The 18,693-nt window shown below is 55.8% G+C and overlaps 2 protein-coding genes and 1 long non-coding RNA gene across 4 annotated transcripts in view; 2 read left to right on the top strand and 1 right to left on the bottom strand.

Annotated features, from left to right (window-relative positions):
- The window catches only part of TMEM120B (transmembrane protein 120B), a 42,123-nt gene extending 38,598 nt beyond the window's left edge, over nucleotides 1-3,525 (top strand). Inside the window, exons 9-12 of the mRNA XM_060612221.3 lie at nucleotides 632-724; nucleotides 1,843-1,907; nucleotides 2,255-2,323; nucleotides 2,868-3,525. Of these exons, the coding sequence (XP_060468204.1) occupies nucleotides 632-724; nucleotides 1,843-1,907; nucleotides 2,255-2,323; nucleotides 2,868-2,981 (341 nt within the window). The 3' untranslated portion in view covers nucleotides 2,982-3,525. The remainder of the gene's footprint in view (nucleotides 1-631; nucleotides 725-1,842; nucleotides 1,908-2,254; nucleotides 2,324-2,867) is intronic.
- Nucleotides 3,526-3,708: 183 nt separating this feature from the next.
- Nucleotides 3,709-16,867, bottom strand: RHOF (ras homolog family member F, filopodia associated). The gene is made up of 5 exons (XM_060612223.3): nucleotides 16,558-16,867; nucleotides 16,191-16,278; nucleotides 7,165-7,274; nucleotides 6,943-7,077; nucleotides 3,709-6,118 (listed from the first exon to the last, which is right to left on the bottom strand). The coding sequence occupies exons 1-5, from the start codon at nucleotides 16,681-16,683 to the stop codon at nucleotides 5,954-5,956; spliced, it is 624 nt and encodes a 207-aa protein (XP_060468206.1). The 5' UTR covers nucleotides 16,684-16,867; the 3' UTR covers nucleotides 3,709-5,953.
- Nucleotides 6,129-16,974, top strand: LOC144613915 (uncharacterized). 2 transcript variants are annotated; one of them, XR_013551391.2, is made up of 5 exons: nucleotides 6,129-6,778; nucleotides 10,893-11,001; nucleotides 11,466-11,590; nucleotides 14,002-14,126; nucleotides 16,862-16,973. It is a non-coding gene; the product is annotated as an uncharacterized LOC144613915 (long non-coding RNA). The 2 variants fall into 2 exon arrangements; XR_013551392.2 differs by lacking the exon at nucleotides 14,002-14,126 and having other exon boundaries at nucleotides 16,862-16,974.
- Nucleotides 16,975-18,693: the final 1,719 nt, after the last annotated feature.

Below are 18,693 nucleotides of genomic sequence, written 5' to 3'. Positions count from 1 at the left end.
TTGTTTATTTTTGAGAGAGAGAAAGCACATGAGCAGGGGGGAGGCAGAGAGGGGGACAGAGGATCCGAAGCAGACTCTGTGCTGACAGCAGACAGCCAGATACAGATACGGGGCTCAGATATGGGGCTCGAACTCACGAACTGTGAGATCATGACCTGAGCCCAAAGCAGGAGTCAGATACTTAACGGACTGAGCCACCCAGGTGCCCCCATGATGGGTATTTTTCTGTGTCAATACAGAGAAGGCTATCTCTTCATTTTTAGTAACTACTAAGTATCTCATTGTATGAAAATGTGTCTTGCTGTCTTAGCATTACACACAGCTCCCAGCATGATGCCACCATTCCAACAAGTATCTATTGAGTGCCCACTGCATGCTTAGGAAAGCTCTAGAAGTTTCTAGCCTAATTGGTGCTTAGCTGGGTCTTCAGATAACCTGCTCCTATTGTATTCTGGATAAGGGATAAAGTAGGTTCAGGCTGAGTGTGTGTGTGTGTGTGTGTGTGTGTGTGTGTGTGTGTGTGTTGGGAATGGGAGGGGGCTGCCCTCTGGGCAGTGAAGACCCCTGGGTCTGCACAGAGCTGGTGCCGGGTCCTGCAGGCTCTGAGCCTGGTGCTGTGCTCCCCCTGCAGGCTGTGTCCAGTTCCTGCAATATTATTACCAGAGGGGCTGCCTCTACAGGCTGCGGGCTCTGGGAGAGAGGAATCATCTGGACCTCACGGTGGGTAAGTAGCCCAACCTGGGGGTAGGTAGACGAGTACTGGCCCCTCCTTGCTCCCCCAGACCTCACCCCTAACTTCCTACACTGGGAGCACAGACCAATAAAAACATAATAAGACCTACCACACACAAAACCAGGGCTGCTGGCCTCTTGCCTAAGTTGCTTTTCATAATTCATCATGGATTCTGTTTCAGCTGACAAGCTTGAGGCCAGCTGTGTGCCAGGCCTTGATGCATGCTTCTGTCTTACCAAGTGTCTATTTTTTTTAATCTGTGTTTTATATTATAATGCTAGCCTAGTGTTGTGCATGTATAATTTGTGTATAATATACCTACATATAAATATATATAGACACATATGTATATACATTGGGAAGGTGTGCTTAATTTTTAAAAATTTTTTTAAAATTCTCTTTTAATGTTTATTTTTGAGAGAGAGAGAGAGAGAGTGGGGGAGAGGCAGAGAGAGAGGGGGGACAAGAATCTGAAGCAGGCTCCAGGCTTTGAGCTGTCACAACAGAACCTGACACGGGGCTTGAACTCATGAACCATGAGATCATGACCTGAGCCGAAGTCGGACGCTTAACCGACTGGACTACCCAGGCGCTCCTTTTTTTTTTTTAACTCATGGGGCGATTGCCCAGTCAGAAGAGCTTAAGAACTCGTTTCAACTTTCACAGAAAACTCATAAAATTCTGCCATCTTTTGAGATGGTCATTTTCGTTGAATTACTCTGCAACGTAGGCCCTACTTTGTCAGGACTCAGTTGAAGTGATGCATGCAAAAGTCCATTATAAAATGCAAAATTCTGTGCAAATTAAAGAACTTATTAAAACACAGTGCCTGTCATGTCAGCTTTCTGCAAGTGTCATCCAGCTCTAGGAGTTCTTGGTGACTTGAGGCCTGAGAGCAGTCAGGCCTGGTGCCAGGTGTTCTGCATGTGCTCTGGGTGATTTTCATAGCTGAGTGCTCACCCATCCACGAGAGGAGAGGGTTGTCCTCCCTGCCCCGTGTGGCTAGTCTCGGGGTGACTGGTGTGGCTAGGCCGCAGGCGCCTGGTGGGGCTGTGGGGGCAACTGAACCCCCTCACATGGGCCCTTGGCTTCCTCCTTCCTCTCCACAGAAGGGTTCCAGTCCTGGATGTGGCGGGGCCTCACCTTCCTCCTGCCTTTCCTGTTCTGTGGCCATGTGAGTCCCCCTGGAGTTTGTGGGTGTCCCCTGCTCTGGGCTGACCCTGGGAACGGGAGGTCTTCAGGCCTCTCCCACATTCACCAGCCATCCCCGGGCTGGGCCCTACAGGGTCCTGGGATGCCAAAGGCAAGAGACAGAAGTGGCCCTCAGCACCAGCATGCTGATTCCCACATCTTCAGGGTGTTCTGGCATAGGGTGGCCCCAGTTTCATTTTGGGGGGTTCTCAGTGTCTTGGGATAGGTGATACCAGAACCTTGGGGGAGGCTGGCCCATTCCCTGGGGTTCCCCATGTGGGACTCCAGGGGAGTCTGTTGGGACAAGCGGCGCCTGCCTCCCTCTCTCAGTTCTGGCAGCTCTACAATGCCGTCACGTTGTTTGAGCTCTCCAGCCACGAGGAATGCAGAGAATGGCAGGTATGGGGTGTGTGTGTGTGTGTGTGTGTGTGTGTGTGTGTGTGCGCGCGCGCGCGCGCGCGCGTGTGTGCGTGTGCGCTGGCGGGTGGCAGAGGGTGTCCTGCAGAAGGCTGGGCCAGCTTGGAGAGAATTCTTTCCTCAGCTACCTCTTGATTCCCCACCATGGGGCCCTGTGCTCAGAGCTCCCTGCTACTGGGGCCTGGGAGACTGGGAGGGAACTCGGGAAGCCGCGGAACCCCTAAGTGGTCTGAGAGCCCTATTGAATGCTATGGGTGGGGAGGGGAGGGGGCAAGAGAGAAGCCATCTCCAACCCTCCGTGACCCTGAGGATTCACAGCCTTCACACAGTTGGCCCAGATCTCTGCTTTCTGCTGGTGGAACCCCGCAGTTTTCTGGCAGCTTACGCTAAGGGGGTCGCGAGGTCACGGAGGCAGAGTGGGCATCTCAGCCGGGAGCCGATCTGAGCTGGCTCAACCTTTTCCTCCTTTCCCCTCCCCCGTGCTGGGCCTTCCCCTATCTTCCCGCACGCCCCTGCCCCTGCCCAGGTGTTCGTGTTGGCGCTCACTTTCCTCGTCCTCTTCCTTGGCAATTTCCTGACCACACTCAAAGTCGTGCACGCGAAACTTCAGAAGAACAGAAACAAAGGGAAGAAGCTGTGAGCCAGGGGACCTGTGCACCCCCAGCCCCTGGGGTTCAAGACTGCAGGGGGTTCCAGCTGGCACCTGGCTGCACCTTATTTCCTCCCCACAGTGTCCTTGGCCACTGCAGCAGCCACCTCAGGGGCCAGCGCATCACTGGTAGAAGGGCCAAGGCCCTGGTCCCCGGTGGACAAGAGGAATGTGGCCCCTGCCCGTCTGCACAATGTTAGCCTGCTCAGCCTCCCTATTTATGACATATTTAACACGGGGTCCTCCCGACTGCCCTAGAATCCGCAGTCTTCCCTCGCTGCCCTCTCACGGCTGAGACTGGGTCAGTCTTCCTGGGCGGGGGCCTAAAGCCTCAGGGAGCCCCTCAGGTTGGGGTTTGGATGTGCCTCGCTGGAGTGCCGACCTGCTACTTACTGAGTCCCCAGCAGGTGGAAGGAAACCCCTCGGCGTCCTGTGGAGCCTCCCTCCCCGGGGCAAACCGGCAAACCGCTTCCGCTGTAAGCTCTCCTGGCCTCCGCTGCTCCGTGGTGGGGTATTTAAGTTCTCAGAGAATCACTGTCTGTCTGTGCCTGGTGCTCTTTGTGCTTCCTCTCCCTCCTGCTGGCCACCTGGGGAGAGGTGCCCTGCCTCCCCGAAGGCCTGGTCCCTGGGGTGGGCCTGAGGCGAGGGGGGTGCTGCTACCACCAGAGGGCGCCCCAGCCTTGGCATCACTTGGGTGGTTTGAGATTGTTTGGTGTTGGGTTTTTTTGAATTTGAAAGTTTGGCTTCCTGACCCCCACCCCTCAGCCCACCTTCCTGAATTCTTGCAGTGAGTGGGACCCTTACTTTCAGCGCTGGCTGGGACTTAAGCCATCACAGAGCTCACCCACCCTCCCCCTCAGGTTCTAGAATGTTGGTGGGGAGAGTCTGAGCAGGCTCACTTCTGGGAGGTGGCACTTGGAAGCCAGGACAAGTCCGCTGGTCACCTTGTGTCGGATTCTGTACTTGAATGCTTGTGGGGACGATGAAGAAGCTAGCAGGTTTGGTTGAACGTTCGGCGCCTTCTCCCACACGCGAGCCTCAGCTGCCTTTAACTATTTCCCTACAAACCCCCTCTGACCAGAGTTCAGGGCTGGCATCCACAGTCGTGCTTTGGCTCTCAGGGGAGTTTAAGCTTCTTTTTTAATTGTTACATTTTTAAAATATGAAATTTCCCCTCCACCCCAGTAAGGGTCCACATAAAAACCCAGATTTCTACTTTCCCTAGAAAAATGGAAAGATCTGTCAACATTCCTACAGGGCAGTTCTTGGCTGGGCTGAGCTGCCTGCCTAGGATGGGGTGCTTGCTTTCTAGTATGCCACAGACCCACCACTCCCTTTTGTACCTGTCCTGTTTCACTCGTTTGCACCTCCCATCTGGCCCTTAAGGCACTTGAGTTTTCCCTAGACTAGGAGTCGGTAAACTTTTCCTGTAAAGGGCCAGATGGTAAGTAAATATTTGAGGGCCAGATAATCTGTTACAACTGCCTTAGCCTGCAGTTGTAGGGCAAAAGCAGCTAATGCATACATAAATGCTGTGTCCCATTTGGCTGTGTCCCAACAAAACTTTATTTACAAAAACAGGCAGCTGCCAGATTTGGTCCACAGACTATACGGTTTGTGGACCTCCGTCCTATATCATTTGTCCATGAGGCCTTGGATTGACGACGCTCTTGACTCCCCAGGTCATGGCAGGGCCTTGGGGAACCTGTGTGAGGTGGGTGGAATACAGAAGTCTCTTTCCCTAGCAATTGACTTCAGAGAGGCTCAGGCTTAGTGGGGCTGAGGCAGGAGATCCCGGGGAGGGCAGGAGGCACCTGAAGCCGTTATGCCGCGTTCAGTAAGGCTGACTCCTGGCTCACTCGGGAAGCAAGCAGCTCTCAATCTGTGGGGCATTAGAATCACCTGGGGCACTTGTTTAAAAGCTCCCGGAAGTGACTGCAGACCTTCCAGGAGGAGGTTCGGTGGATCTGCAGCTGGGGGTTAAGTGTGTTTTCACAGGAGGTCAAGGGGGTCTCAGCTCCAGAACTCCACATCCTGGCAGAAGTGGAGGCTGTGAGGGACAGAGGAAACTTGATGACTATTAAAATGAGCCAGTGCCGTCCTTTTGCAGATAGGGAGATAGTCCACAGAGAGGAGTGACTTCCCCAAGGTCACTCGGAGCCAATGTCACTTTCATCTCAAGTTCCTGGCACTGGGGGGTTGCAGGTGAGGAGCCCCTGAGCAGAGGTTGGATGTGTGGTCCAGGGTACTTTTTGCTTTTTGAGAGAGTTTCTTGTCCCCTGGTGGCCCAGCCAAAGGCTGAGACTGGAGTCCTCTGTGGGGGGGCCGGGGCCACTGTTGGCCCCCGTGTCCGGGGCTGGTGCCTGTGTTTTCCCGATAGGCCCCTATCCCATCATGGTCCCCAAGCTCCTGGAGGAAGGAAGTGAGGAGCTGGAGAGTGCAGCCGTGCCTATCTCCAGAGCCCAGGGAGGCGGGTGACATGGGAGCAGCGGTCTTGGTGGGGGGGGGGGGGGGGGGGGGGTGGCCGTGTGGAACGCCGACGAATCCACACTTATCTACGTACCAGATGTAGTTCTTTGTTTTAAGCATAGGTTTTGAGGACCTATTGGGTGTGCAAAGGGGGATACACGTGGCTGGGGGAGGCCGCGTACTCCTGAGTCCTGGGGACATATGCCGGTTCCAGGTACAGAGGGACTGAGTCCAGCACCCTCACCCACCTCCATGCGGCCCACAGCTCCAGTGTGAACCCAAAGGTGAGTTCATGGTCAGAGCCGCAGCTGGGAAATAAGAGATCTCCAGAATGTTCTAAGAGTCTAACCAGAGGCTCCAGACACAAGGAGACACCCACCTCCAGGTGCCCTTGGAAAGCTGGGGATGGGGCAGGATCTCGGGGTATAATCCGGGGCTGGTGGCCTGGCCCCTGTCAGTCTTGCCCTGAGGGCTTTGTGCCCTACCCAGAGGGGTCAGAGCAGCAGGCACAACCGGTGTTGTTTCTGCCGCTGTGCTTTCTTCAGAGCACTGAGGGCAACCTTGGCGGCCTCTCGGAAAACGTCCTCCACATTCTCCCGAAACTTGGCAGAACATTCTAGGTAGAGGGCAGCTCGGATCTGTTCGCAGGCGCTCTGACCCTGGGTGGGCGGGAAGGGCTGGCATTAGATGAGGGGCCTGGAGCACGGGGCACCTCCTGACACCCCCTCATGGATCTGGGGACTTGGATCTGGCTCTGGGGCGCCCCCCGGGGCGGGGCAGATGTCTTGGTGTGGAGCCCCCTTCTCCCTATCCCGGGCCCAGCCCCCACCAGTGTGGGTGGATGGAACATAAAGGCCCGTCTGGTGTGGCCTGAGGGCTGCAGCTGCTGAGAGAAGCGTCCTGTCCACCTTCAGGCAGAGAGGGGGCCGGATCCCGACAACTGTGTCTGCCAGGCCTCTGCCGAGCTAGGGGCCTCCAGACACGAAGGGCTTCCTACTTGCCTCTCTCCTCTTCTCCAGAGCACAACTAAGGAAACGGCTTGCTAGGAGAGTAAAAACTCTCTCTTCTAACATTTGCTTTTATTAATGCTTCTTTTTATTAAACTTTCTTACCAGTGTTCTTTGTGTTCCTTTTATCGTCCCGTGCCTCACCCAGAAAGCCGCAGGGTTTGGTTTTGCCCGTGACTCTCGTGGGTAGGGGAACCCTGCTTTTGAACAAGGCCTGCCTCTCCAGTCCCCTCTGGCAGACAGGACAGGATGGTGGTTAAGCACCCAGACTCCGGAGCCAGAGTGGGGCAGGATCCTGGCGATACGCTGCAGGTTAGCTGTGTGGCACTTAGCCTCTCTGGGTCTCCACTTCTCTCCCACAAAATAGGGGATGCCAACAGAACACGCCTCAGCATTATAAGGATTAAAGGAGGCAGGGAAGAAGAGGGCGGAGAGGAGGGAAATGGAGGGGGAGAGAGGGGAGACCCCCTACCGACCTGCATGTAGGTGATGGGCTCCAGCTGGGCCGCCCTGAGCTTCCGCAGCTGCTCCTTGTCCTTCCTCAGGTCTGTCTTGCAGCCAATGAGCACCGTGGGGGTCCCACGGCAGAAATGTGTGACCTCAGGGAACCACTGTGGAGGGAGAAGGCAGGCATCAGGGCTGAGGCCAGATCCGTGGTCCCCACCCCTGAGGTAGGCTGGCTTGGTCGCGGGCCTCACCTTGATGAGGACGTTTTCATAGCTGGTGGGGTTCATGACGTCATAGCAGATGAGCACGAGGTGGGTGTTCTGGTAGGACAGGGGTCGCAGCCGGTCATAATCTTCCTGCCCTGAAACCGGAGGGTAGGTAGGGGTCAGGGAGGCACCACTTCCTTGTCCACCTGACTCCCCTGTCTGGGCTCCGATGGGCAAGGGGTTGGTGACTCTGTCTCTAAGGCCTCAGTTTCCTCGTCTGCAAAACAGAGGTGGCAACCCCCGGTAGCAAAGGTTACACGAGACGAAACCCATGCAGTGCCCAGAATGGCCTGATTACAGGGCGCTCAGGAGAAACTGGAGAAACTTGCTAGCGATTTTGCCCGTGACCATTACCGCTGCCCCCTTGCCCTGGCACCCAGGTTAGAGAGAGAGAGGCCGAATCCCTCCCCTCCCTGAAGGCTCAGGGGCTGGTGGGGCCCAGGCCACTGTGGGGCCGGGCAGGCAACCAGCACAGCTGCTGTCAAGCTCACCACACTCAGACTCACGTGGGGAGACTGAACACCCCTCCCCCAGCAGACTGAATCAGAGGCCAAGGCTGAGTGTGGCTTTTGAATGTTTTTAGTAATTTTTTCTATTGACAAGTTCAAACTTAAAAGTTGCAAAAAGGGTGCCAAGAACGCCCTCAGATCTCTGAGTGTTTACACTTTGCTCCACTTGCCCTTTCTATATGTAAACACGTGAGCCACGCCAGAGTGATGGCCGGCGTCCTGCTTCTTCACCCCAGGACGGTGCCCCGCGGATTTTCTAAGAACGAGCACATTCTAGATCACCTCCCATAGTACAGGTATCAAACGTGAGCAACCACCACTGACGCTGTTCTCTAGCCAAACCCACAGGCTGTACTCAGGTGTCACCGGTGATGTCCCGTAGGGGGGTTGCTGTGGGCCAGAAGCAGGCCCGGGGTTATGCCCTGCACTTGGTCACCCTATGCCCTAGCGTTCTTAAAGGCACAAAGGTGACCTCCTTCCATTACTTGGGACGCAGAGGCCCAGGAATCCCCTGCCCCTACCCCGGCGAGGCGCCAGCCTACCCTCTGGCTCCCTCCCTGCCAAAGTTGGCCTTTCCACTGAAGGTGGACAGACCACATCCTGCTCCCGCCCCCCAGCTGCTGCCAGGATACTGCCACCTTCTCCCTTCCCACTGGTTCTCCCTCAATCCAGGACCCCTGAGGGCGTGCGGTGAACGGCAGCCACAGCTATGGCAGTGGCTGCGCCAGGAGGACTCCATGCAGCCATTCAGCCCGAGTCCCCCCAACACTGTCAGGGCCCGGCCGACTCAGATTCTTCTGTCCTTATCACCACAAAGCTGGAGAAATCCTCGTACGATGGTGGGAAACAGGCCAGGATGCTGCTTCAGCTCATCTCCAAACTGTCCCCTCTCCTAATCTTTGTCCATGTCCTTCTAGACCTGTGCTGTCCCATAGGGTAGTCACTAGCCCCATGTGGCTATTTAAGTTAATTAACATTAAAAATTCAGGTTCTCCCTTGCACTAGCTACATTTCAAGTGATTCATCGCCACACAGGGCTAGTGGCTGCCGTAAATGGGCAGCTCAGGTGCAGGACCTGTATCACTGAAGAGAAGTTCTATTGGATAGCATGGCACCATCCGAGCCACAGCTGGTCGCCCATGATCTCCTGCTGCCTCTTAACAATCCACTCTCCCTCCACCCAGCAGCTGGATGAATCTAAAACGCGACTGAAATCCTGCCTCTCTCCCCTCAAAGGAAAAACATCTTCAATAGGGGCACCTGCATGGCTCAGTTAAGTGTCTAACTTTTCGGTCTTGGCTGAGGCCACGTTCTCACAGTTCGCGAGTCCCAGTCCCGAGTCTGCACGGAGCCTGCTTGGGATTCTCTCTCTCCCTGCCCTTCCCCTGCTCACTCTGTCTCTCTCTCTCAAAATGAATAAACTTAAAAAATATATACCTTCAATAGCTCTCTATTGCCTTTTGTACTAAATCCAAACATCTCCCAGGGGTCCACATGACCTGCACCCACGGACCCTGACCTTATCTCCCTCCCCCCCCTCCCCCTCCCACTGTTTCCAAACCCACCAAGCTCTGGTGCCTCAGAGCCTTTGTACTTGCTGTCTTCCCACACCTGGAATGCTTTTCAAATTTTTTTTTTCACATTTTCTTTTTAGCATTATTTAAAAATATTCAGGCTGACAGTCCACGTTATTTCCTTTTCTAGGATAATTGTCTCCTCTCTACTTCTACTTCAAATTGATACCCCCCTTATGCTTTATATGCTTTTTATTATTATTTTTTTTAATGTTTATTTTTGAGAGAGTGCAAGCGGGGGAGGGGCAGAGAGAGGGGCATAGAGGATCCTAAGCGGGCTCTGCGCTGACAGTAGCGAGCCCAATGTGGGGCTCAAACTCATGAACCACAAGATCATGACCTGAGCCAAAGTTGGATACTCAACTGACCAAGCAACCCAGGTGCCCCACTTCTTTTTTTTTTTTTTTTTTAATGTTTTTTATTTATTTTGAGAGACAGTGCAGGGGAGGGGCAGAGAGAGGGAGAAAGAGAATCCCAAGCAGGCTCCGCACTGTCACTGCTCAACTTCATGAACCGTGAAATCATGACCTGAGCCAAAATCAAGAGTCAGACGCTTAACACGCTGAGGCACCCAGACGCCCTGCTTTAGACACTTCTTAGAGTGCTTTTGCCTAGGGACAGTTAAGAAATCCTTACAGCCACCACCCGATATGCTAGTCAAGAAGTTAAGAATGCTCCCATGTACACTGAGCTCAAAGAAGTGACCTGCCCGAGGTCATCAGTGAGCCAGGCAGGACTCAACCCCAGTTTATCAAGTTCTGGGTCAAGCATTCCTTCTGCTGATACCAGCAAGGCTCTATTCCGCTTTGCATTGTGCAAAAATAGGTTCTGGTCCTCCATGATTTAATGATGTTTCCTAATTCTGGCATAACATACATATCCATTCCCTGTTAGAAATATGGCAGGAGTAGGGGCACCTGGATGGCTCAGTCGGTTAAGCGTCCGACTTTGGCTCAGGTCATGATCTCGAGGTTCCCGAGTTCGAGCCCCACGTCGGGTTCTATGCTGACAGCTCAGAGCCTGGAGCCTGCTTCGGATCCTTGTCTCCCTCTCTTCTGCCCCTCCCCCACTTACATTCTGTCTCTCAAAAATAAATAAACATTAAAAAAAAAAAAATAGGGCCGGAGTGGACAAGTAGTTGTAAAACAGGCCTCTTGTGCTCCAACGGCTTCCCTCATCCTGACTGGCTGGCCCCTCAAGAGAGGCCGTCCCTCGTCTCTCACCACAGAGTCTCCCCCACCCTGGGTGTCCACAATCCGTGCTCAGACACTGACTGGTTTACTGCCTGTCTCCCCATGGACTGTAAGCACCCTGGGGGCAGGGACCATGTCTGTCCTCGCAAATAACCCCTGGCGCCCGGCAGGCGTCCAGTCAAGACTGGCTGGTTGTTGGCTGACGCTGTTCAGCTCTTGTCAGATGCAGCAGAGACCAGGGCCGCGACGTGCCAGGGGGTTTAGCAATTACGGCCTGTGAGGATTTCAGCAGAGCTGATGAGGGCAGAAGTCGGGCAGCCGTGGGTTGAAGGAGGAAGCCAGACCTAGCCTGCTCCCCTTTGGGGGCCTCTGCCCTTGCTGTTTCTAGAAGGTTCTTCCCCAGGTAGCGGCAAGTCTTGCTCCCTCCTTTCCTTCAGGTCTCTGCAGAAACGTCACCTCCTCGGGGGCAGCTTTCCTGACTGCTCGGAGACAAAGCCTCCGACCCAGTCTGTCCCACGCCCGACCATGGCTTTATTATTCTTCTGAGTATGTATCACTACCTGACGTTTGGTTTGGGTTTGGCTTTGTCTCCCCACCATGAGCACGGTTGCCCCTGAGGACAGGGACCATCTCTGTCATCCCCTGGGATGCAGGCGCACGCAATAAACGTGTGGTGAGTGAACGAACGAATGAGTGGGTGAGTAGGTGTAACAATAATCTCCCCGGCTGTCAGCAAGGGCGTTTCACCTCGATCACCTGTGTTAATTTAAGCAGCCACCTGGGAGGTAAGCTGGGCGGAGAAAGTTCTTCCTGTTAGGAGCCCATGTGGCTGAGGGGGGGGCCTTTTGCAAGGTCATAGACAGGTTCCCTGTGAGCTGGAGAGCCAGCTCAGTCCCTAACTCCAAGGTCAGCTGCCTGCCGCGCCGCTCGAAAATGGCCAAAAATTCTCTCAGGGAGCCTTCCCCAAGATCCCGACTGGGAATTGACCTCTGGACCTTGTTTCCTCACAGATGGTCTCCTGACCTGTGAAACAACACACCTCGGCAGTGCTCACTCATGACGAAGGCTCGTTGTGCTCTCTCATGGCTTCATTTGAAGCCCGTGGCCTACACTACCTCATCACGATGCCAACAAGGTAGGGCTGTAGTTATCCCCATTTTAGAGATGCAAGAAAGTGTAGCACAGAGAGGTGAAGCGAGTTGCCTTAAGGTCGCACAGCTAAGGGGACACTCTGTAAAAGACAGAGGACCGTAGGTGAGACTACTGGGGGTGCCTCTCTCAGTCCACTCGAGAGGGTAGGGAGCTGTCCTCACCCTACAAGCCCCAGGCCCGACCAAATAAGGCAAAGACTGCCAACACAGGTATCTCAAGAGAGAGGGGTTCTGGGAGGGGATGGGCAGCCAGCTCAGCTTCCAGCTCCCTCCTCCAGGTTGCCTTCCTGGCTTGACTGTGCCTGGCTCAACTTTCCCAAGATTCAGTGTGGACCTCCACGTGGGGACCAGGCCAACAAACGATGGACTCCCGCATGCTGTTGGCCTCATGTCCCCTCGGGAGGTGTGGAGTGTCCTGACACCTCTCCTCTATGAGTCAGGAGAGCCAGGCTACGCTCAGACTCTCATTCCGTGACTCGGGTGCCTTCCCTCCCTGGACCTCAGTTTCCTTATCTGGCAAAGGGGGTGATAACCCTGCCCCTGATACTGGAAATAAAGGACTGGGAGGCTGAGCAATGTCGGACAAAGGGGAAGGACTGTTACTATGGTTACTATTGAACCAGAAACTTCTGGGTGGGGGGGGGGCTGGGCGAGGGGTTCTAACCCTGGATCTTTGGACCCACAAGTTTTAGGGGGCCCTCCAGCCACAAGGCGATATTAATACCCTCCCCATCTACCCACACTGATGCCAGGGCTTAAAGGGGCCAAGTCACCTGTCCAGAGGCACACCGGGCTTCCACTCTGGCCTCTGCAGATGAGCTTGCATGGAGTCACGTGCAAAAGGACGCATTTGTTTCTGAAGAGGAAAGGTCTTCTGGGCCCCAGCTCCCCTTGAAGTGGCCCATCTTCCTGAAGCTGGCAGTGCAGTGGGGTGGGGAGGAAGTGAGGCTCTCGCCTAGCACGAGGGTATTTCCTTTGTGGGAAGGAGCTTTGCTGTGTCAGTCATCTCTGCAGGGGCAGGGATCGCTAAGGCCTGGAGCCCGGTTGAGGAGAGAGGGTGTCACTGGGCCACAGTGGTCCCCAAATATTCTGGACCTACCAGAGCAGGTGGTTCCCAGCTCCAGCCAGGACGTCGGTCAGGGGAGGGGCGCAGGCAGCACGAGAAGGGGAAGCTGCCAGAAGAGGAACCCGTGTATTGCTACTGGGGCCTGCCCACCTGTGCTTCCTCCCCAGGCAGGAGGAGCTGGGCCGGGGCAGCCCCAGCCTGGAGCTGAGGCCACATTCTGACTGGCCCTTGGCTTCAGCTCTTCAAGCCTCCAGGGCTCCTCGCCCCTAGACACCCCTCTTGTCCCCGATTCCCTGTCTCACAACTCCTTTGCCCCCAACTTTTCCTATTGTTGCCATCTCAGGCTGGGAAGGGGACCACAGCCCCCCACCTCCCCGGGCAACCCCCATTCCATTCTGTGACACCCTCACCCCGGGGCCCACCCCAAGGCCCGCACAGCTCCATCTCTAGTTGGTGTCTTAACAGCCCACCTTGTCCCCACCTCCCTTCTGTCCAGGAAACTTCAGACCACACCACAGCTTCCTGCCTCTGACAGTGTCAGGGCGGGGTGGGGGGTGGGGGCAGGGGAGCCCGCCTCCCCCTCACCTGTCAGCACTAAGAGCTCCACCTCCCCTCAACCACCCTCAAGCCACTGTGTCTGTATCTGCTTCCGCAGGATGGAGAAGCACAGCCAGACTGGCCTCCCCTGTGGCCAAGGTCCTGGGTGTGGAGAAATTCAGCCTCTCAGGGGCCACCCTGAGCCCACAGCTCTGGCTGATCAACCAGTGGTTGGTCAGAAAGATGCTACTCTGCACTCCCCTCCACCGCCCCACCATAGGGTTTAGCTCATCAGGTTCCAGAACCTTCTACAATAACTTTTACTAGACTCATCTCCAGTATAGTCATTCCCTTCACCCCCTTAGTCTCTATCTTTCTCTAGTAGGTCACCTGGCCACCCTTTTCTGCTGTTTATTTTTGATATCCATCTACCCCACAGGTAGAGAGGATCTCACTGCCTTTATTACACAGGACCTTCTCCAAGGGTGTCTCTGAATCCAGATTTATTCTTTCTATTCTTTTTTTTTTTTTTTTCCAATGCTTATAAATTTTTGAGAGAGAGAGAAAGAGCACGAGCAGTGGAGGGGCAGAGAGAGAGGGAGACACAGAATCTGAAGCAGGCTCCAAGCTCTAAGCTGTCAGCACAAGAGCCAGATTTGGGGCTCGCTTAACCAACTGATCCACCCAGGCGCTCCTCAGATTTATTCTTCATTCATTCCATAAGCGCCGTGCTGGGCACTTGGTGTGTAGAAGAGGAATGACCCAGTCTCTCCTTCATGTTCCTCGCAACAGGGCTTCCTGGGTCACGGTAGGACACCCTTGAAGAAACACCCATGTTTCTTTCTCCCTGAGTGTTCCTCCTTGGGCCGTCCTGCTGACTCTGAAGCCATTCTACTCCCCTGGGACTCCACTGAGAGGTTCAAACCCCAGCTCTGTTTTTCTGCTGCTTGGGAGAACCTTGCTGGGAGGGCAGGGCGGGGGCCAGCACAGATCTCTGCAGGCCACGGATTCAGAACAGGTTGGGTTTGGGTCTGAGCCTGAACGATGGTGGTGTGAGGGGGTGGTGCTTAAAAACTCACAACACTTAGTGAGCCCTTCCCAAGAGCCAGCCCCTGTGTTATACATCACATGGATCTAATTTACTCCTCAAGACTGTTTTAGCCCTGATTACAGAGGAGGAACCTGAGGTCCAGGTGTCCCCGATGACACACAGCCGAGGAGCCAGTGTCAACAAAGCCCAGGTCTGATTCCAAAGCATGTGGCAGGAAGATCGTTGTTGCCCTGGTGGCCGCCCTGGTGCCTCTGATGGCTGGGCCTGAAGCTCCGCCATCCCTCCCGCAGCACCTGTTAGCGCAAATCCTTCCTTACACCAAGCAGAAACTTCCAGAACCTCCACACCACAATCTGTCCTGACATGTTCTTTGAACATCCTTCTCTGGGCAAGGCCACGATGACCAGAAGTGGTCCCTGTGTTGGGTCTGATGGGGGAGGCTTCCACGAACAGTGAACCCCAGGGGCCCTGAGGGCAGAGGAAGGAGGAGTGACCACTCCCCTCTGACTCTCCCTGCTGCACCAGCACCCCACCCACAAAGTGGGGCTAATGGACCTGCCCCTCCCTGGGTCCCCAACAGGAAGCATGTGAAACTAAAAGTGTTCCAGCCACACCATGATTTTTACTGCTCCTAGAGCTATGTCCCTGGGAATTCCTCAACAACTTTTGGCTTTCTCAGTTCACAGGACTGGAAGCACAGCCCTGCCCTGGGGGTAGCCCTTCGGGGTCCTCATCCAACAAGATGGGGCTCCTTAGAAGCCGCTACGGGCGGGAGCCACCATACAGTAAAGGCTGATGAAGTCAGGAACGGAGGAGGGGTCTGGGGGCCAGACAGTCCCTTTTCTGATTCTCTCCAAGGTGGCATGAGAGATCCATTGACAGGCTTGGGGTGGGGCATGTCTGGGTTTGGGCTCCGTCCTGTCCCGGGCCAGGGGAGACTTCCCCTTACACATACAAGGCTTGGCTGGCAGGGAAAAGGGCACCTGATGACATGGTTCCACGCAGATCACTAAACACTGAGTCACAGAGGTTGGGTGAGGTTCTATCCGGGGATCCTGACCTTTGTCCCCCAGTGTTGGCTGAGCCCAGAGGGGGACTGAGGGCAGGATGCAAGCTCCTTGGGGGCAGACCCCCCACCCCCTCCCTGCAGCTCCCAACAACAGGGACTCTAATATCTGACTCGATTCGCATAAATCCACTTGCTTTAGGAGCTGCAGGTGGCAGAGAGAACCTTATTTTGGACTTACATTCCCTATAGCTCTGTTCCTTCCTCAGTGCTTGGTTTATTCGTAGGGAACCAGGAAGACACAGAAAACTGTAGCCACAAAATCCTAGAACCACAGGCTCAGAACTGTAGACCACAGAATTCCAGAGCCGTGTATTGTAGCCTATGGAATCCCAGAAGTGTGGAACTCAGAATCAATATCCACAGGACCCTGGAGCCTCAGGACTGTCAACCACAGAATCCCGGAGTCACAGGCTCTGATCTGTAGCATGGAATATTATAGACCCGACCCAGAAATTCAGCCCACAGAATCCCAGCATCAGTGGGCTCAAACCTGCAGCCCACAGAGTCTTAAAAAGACCACAGCATGCAACACATGAAATCCTGGAACCATGAGGTGCAGAAGTGATGCCCACGGTTTTCTAGAACCACAGGAGAGGAACGAAGCCGTGGGTTCCCAGCATATCAGCGCTAGGAAGGTGGCGGAGGAGCTCATGTCATTCAAAGACCCTCCTTTCAAAGGGGCGACTGAGGCCCTCTGAGCTTCCAGGGCCACCCTGCCAGCGCCCCTCCGCAGCCTTCAGGAGTGACAGGATGTCAGGGCCCAAAGAGGCTGGTGGGGGTGGGGGGAATGCCCGGAGGGGGATACCCGGGCGGGGGAAACCCTTTGGACACCCGGGACCCTCGGCGCGCAGGCGCACTCACCAGCGGTATCGTATAGGTTCAGGGTCACCTCCTTGCTGCCCACATTCACTCTGGCCGTGTACTTCTCGAACACGGATGGGGCGTAGTGCTGTCGGAGAAGGGGTCGGGCTGGTTCTTAAGGGGTGCGACGGAGGCCCGGGTACGGCTGCACCGCCCGCCTTCTCCCCATCCAGCTCACCTCCCCTCACTCTGATGGGCTCTGGAATTCCCGAGGAAGAGCCCCGGGGTGGCGGCTGCCTCTCCGCGCGCTGGACGCCGGGGAGCCGGGGTCCAGGCTGAAGGCCGTCCGTCGCCCCCGATGGTCCCAAGCCCATTTCCCCCGTAGCCTAACCCTCACCGCCCCCCCCACCCCCCCGGCGGGCCTCACCTCAGGGAAGGAGCCCTGGCTGTACACCATGAGCAATGATGTCTTGCCGCAGCCGCCGTCACCCACGATCACAATCTTCAGCTCCTTCCTGCCCGGGTCCGGGCCCGGGGCCCCGGGGGCGTCCATAGCCGGGAGCCGGCGGCACTGGCAACAGCGCGCGGGACAGACCGCTGGGGCTGAGAGATCGGGGGCGGGGGCGGGATCCAGGGGCGGAGCTAGAGAAGCCCCTCCCACTTTGTGCAGGCATCGCCTCCGCCAGGCAGCCACCCGGGCCCACCTCCCAACCTGTCTTCCTTCTCGTTAGGGTCCTAGCCCGGTGCGTTCACCTGTCATTCCCAGAGAAACTGAGGCAGCTGAGATACAGGAGCTCAGCCTGAAGCGCGGCTCCCACTTGCTCCCCTGCACGTCACGGCGCGCCCCCCACCGGCAAGATTCGATGGTTTCCGCGGTACCTCGCTGGGCACCCCTGATTGGCAGGCTCCGCCTTCTGGCAGGGCCCCGCTGATTGGTCGACTCGGCCTCCCCCATCTGACAGAGACTCTTTGATTGGCGGACCGTTGCCCCAGCACCAGAGTTCAGGAGAGTGGGTCTCCAGCTCTGGGAAAAGCCCCCTCGCTTTGCCCCGCCCCAGCTGTGTGGCCTGGGGCAAGTCGGCTTCCGACCTCAGTTTCCCCACTAGGTAGGTTGGTCGAGCCAGGAAAGATGCTAGCACAGGGGGCGTGCCTGCCCACCTAGCCCAGCCCTACGGGCGCCAGTGTGGGTGCAGGTTGGGGGTGGGGAAGAGCGGTTCCCCTCACCTACCCCTCCCACTTCCCTAAGAGCGCAAGGTGGGCGTCTGGCGCCCTCTGGCGGGCAGTCATCTTGGGGCGGACGGCTTGGAAGGCAGGTGAACTCCGGGAACAATTTCCTTTGGGGGTTGGCCCCAAACCACGCGGGCGGAAGCCCCTTTCTAGCAGGGGCCAGAGGCGTGAACCGAGGAAGACACCGTCGAGGAAGGGATGGGGAAAGCTAGGACAGATCTAGTTGTGAGAAGCTGGGCCCATTGATAACTTCCACCCTTAAATTTGATTTGATTAAGCGCTCTCCAGCCATTAGCCACATATCTTCAGGCCACAAGCCAGGCAGTCTCATCAATCCTCCCACGCCCCTTGATTAAAACAACTATTTATTAAGCACTATGTGCAGGATAACACGGGGGCTGCTGGCTGAGACCACCCAACCCTTCCCTCCCTGCAACAGTCCTTCGCAAAAGCCAGGCTAGTGGTCAGGAGAGGCAGGAGACCCCTGGAGCCCGTGTGCGGCAAGCAGGCATTGAAGCATGGCTAAGTGAGGGAGAGGGGTCCAACCAGCTGGGGTAGGATCTCTGGTAGGTTCCTCAGAGAGGGCTAGGCAGGACTCAGGATCTTCTTGCCCCACCCCCACCCCATCCCCGGGAAGATTCTGAATTTCCAAGTTCTCAGTAAAGACCAAGTCAATTTTACTTCAGGGAGGAAATTGCCAACCTGGCAATTTTGTTAAGCGCCCCGTCCGTTCTCAGCGGATGCAAGGCAGGTCTGACCACCAGAGGGCAGCAGCGACCGCTCGTGAGAGCTTACAAAAAAGCCTACAGCTGGGAAAAGGAGGTAAGGCCCCCCCTAGTTCCACGCTATTATGTGAAAGTCCCAAGCTTTAGGCAGCCGGTCAGAGAGCCACCTGCTAGGTCAAGCACCGCCCCCCGTCCCCCCCCAAATTTACAGCAACTCATTCATTCCTTTTTTACCACGCAAGTTTATTGAGAGGCAATTGTGTTCCTGCCTGGAGGGAGCTGTCTTAGGGGAAGCAGTCTCTTTAAGGGGCCTGGGAGATGTCAACGCTTTAGAGACCAGACCCCTGTAGGGCTCAGCGAAGGCTGAGCCTAAGCTTGGCAGTGTTGGGAGGGCAGACCAACGGGAGCAAGATGGGTACCCTGGACAAATGAACGGTGGGTGGCTGGAAAACCCCATCAGATTCTGCAGTGCCTGGGGAGTGAGGAGGGAGGCCAGACACGGTTGTCGAGGTAACCGGGGTTAGATCCTGGAGGGCCTTGCTGCCAGGCTCAAGGGGAGGGGCGGGGGGCAGGGGGTGGTGTCAGACAGGAGACTCCTGAACAGAACAGGA

Source organism: Panthera onca, chromosome D3, assembly GCF_046562875.1.
Source record: "Panthera onca isolate mPanOnc1 chromosome D3, mPanOnc1 haplotype 2, whole genome shotgun sequence".
NCBI classification, from domain to species: domain Eukaryota; kingdom Metazoa; phylum Chordata; class Mammalia; order Carnivora; family Felidae; genus Panthera; species Panthera onca.
Note: the sequence above shows the minus strand (reverse complement) of the source record. Positions and strands in the feature narration are given on the sequence as shown.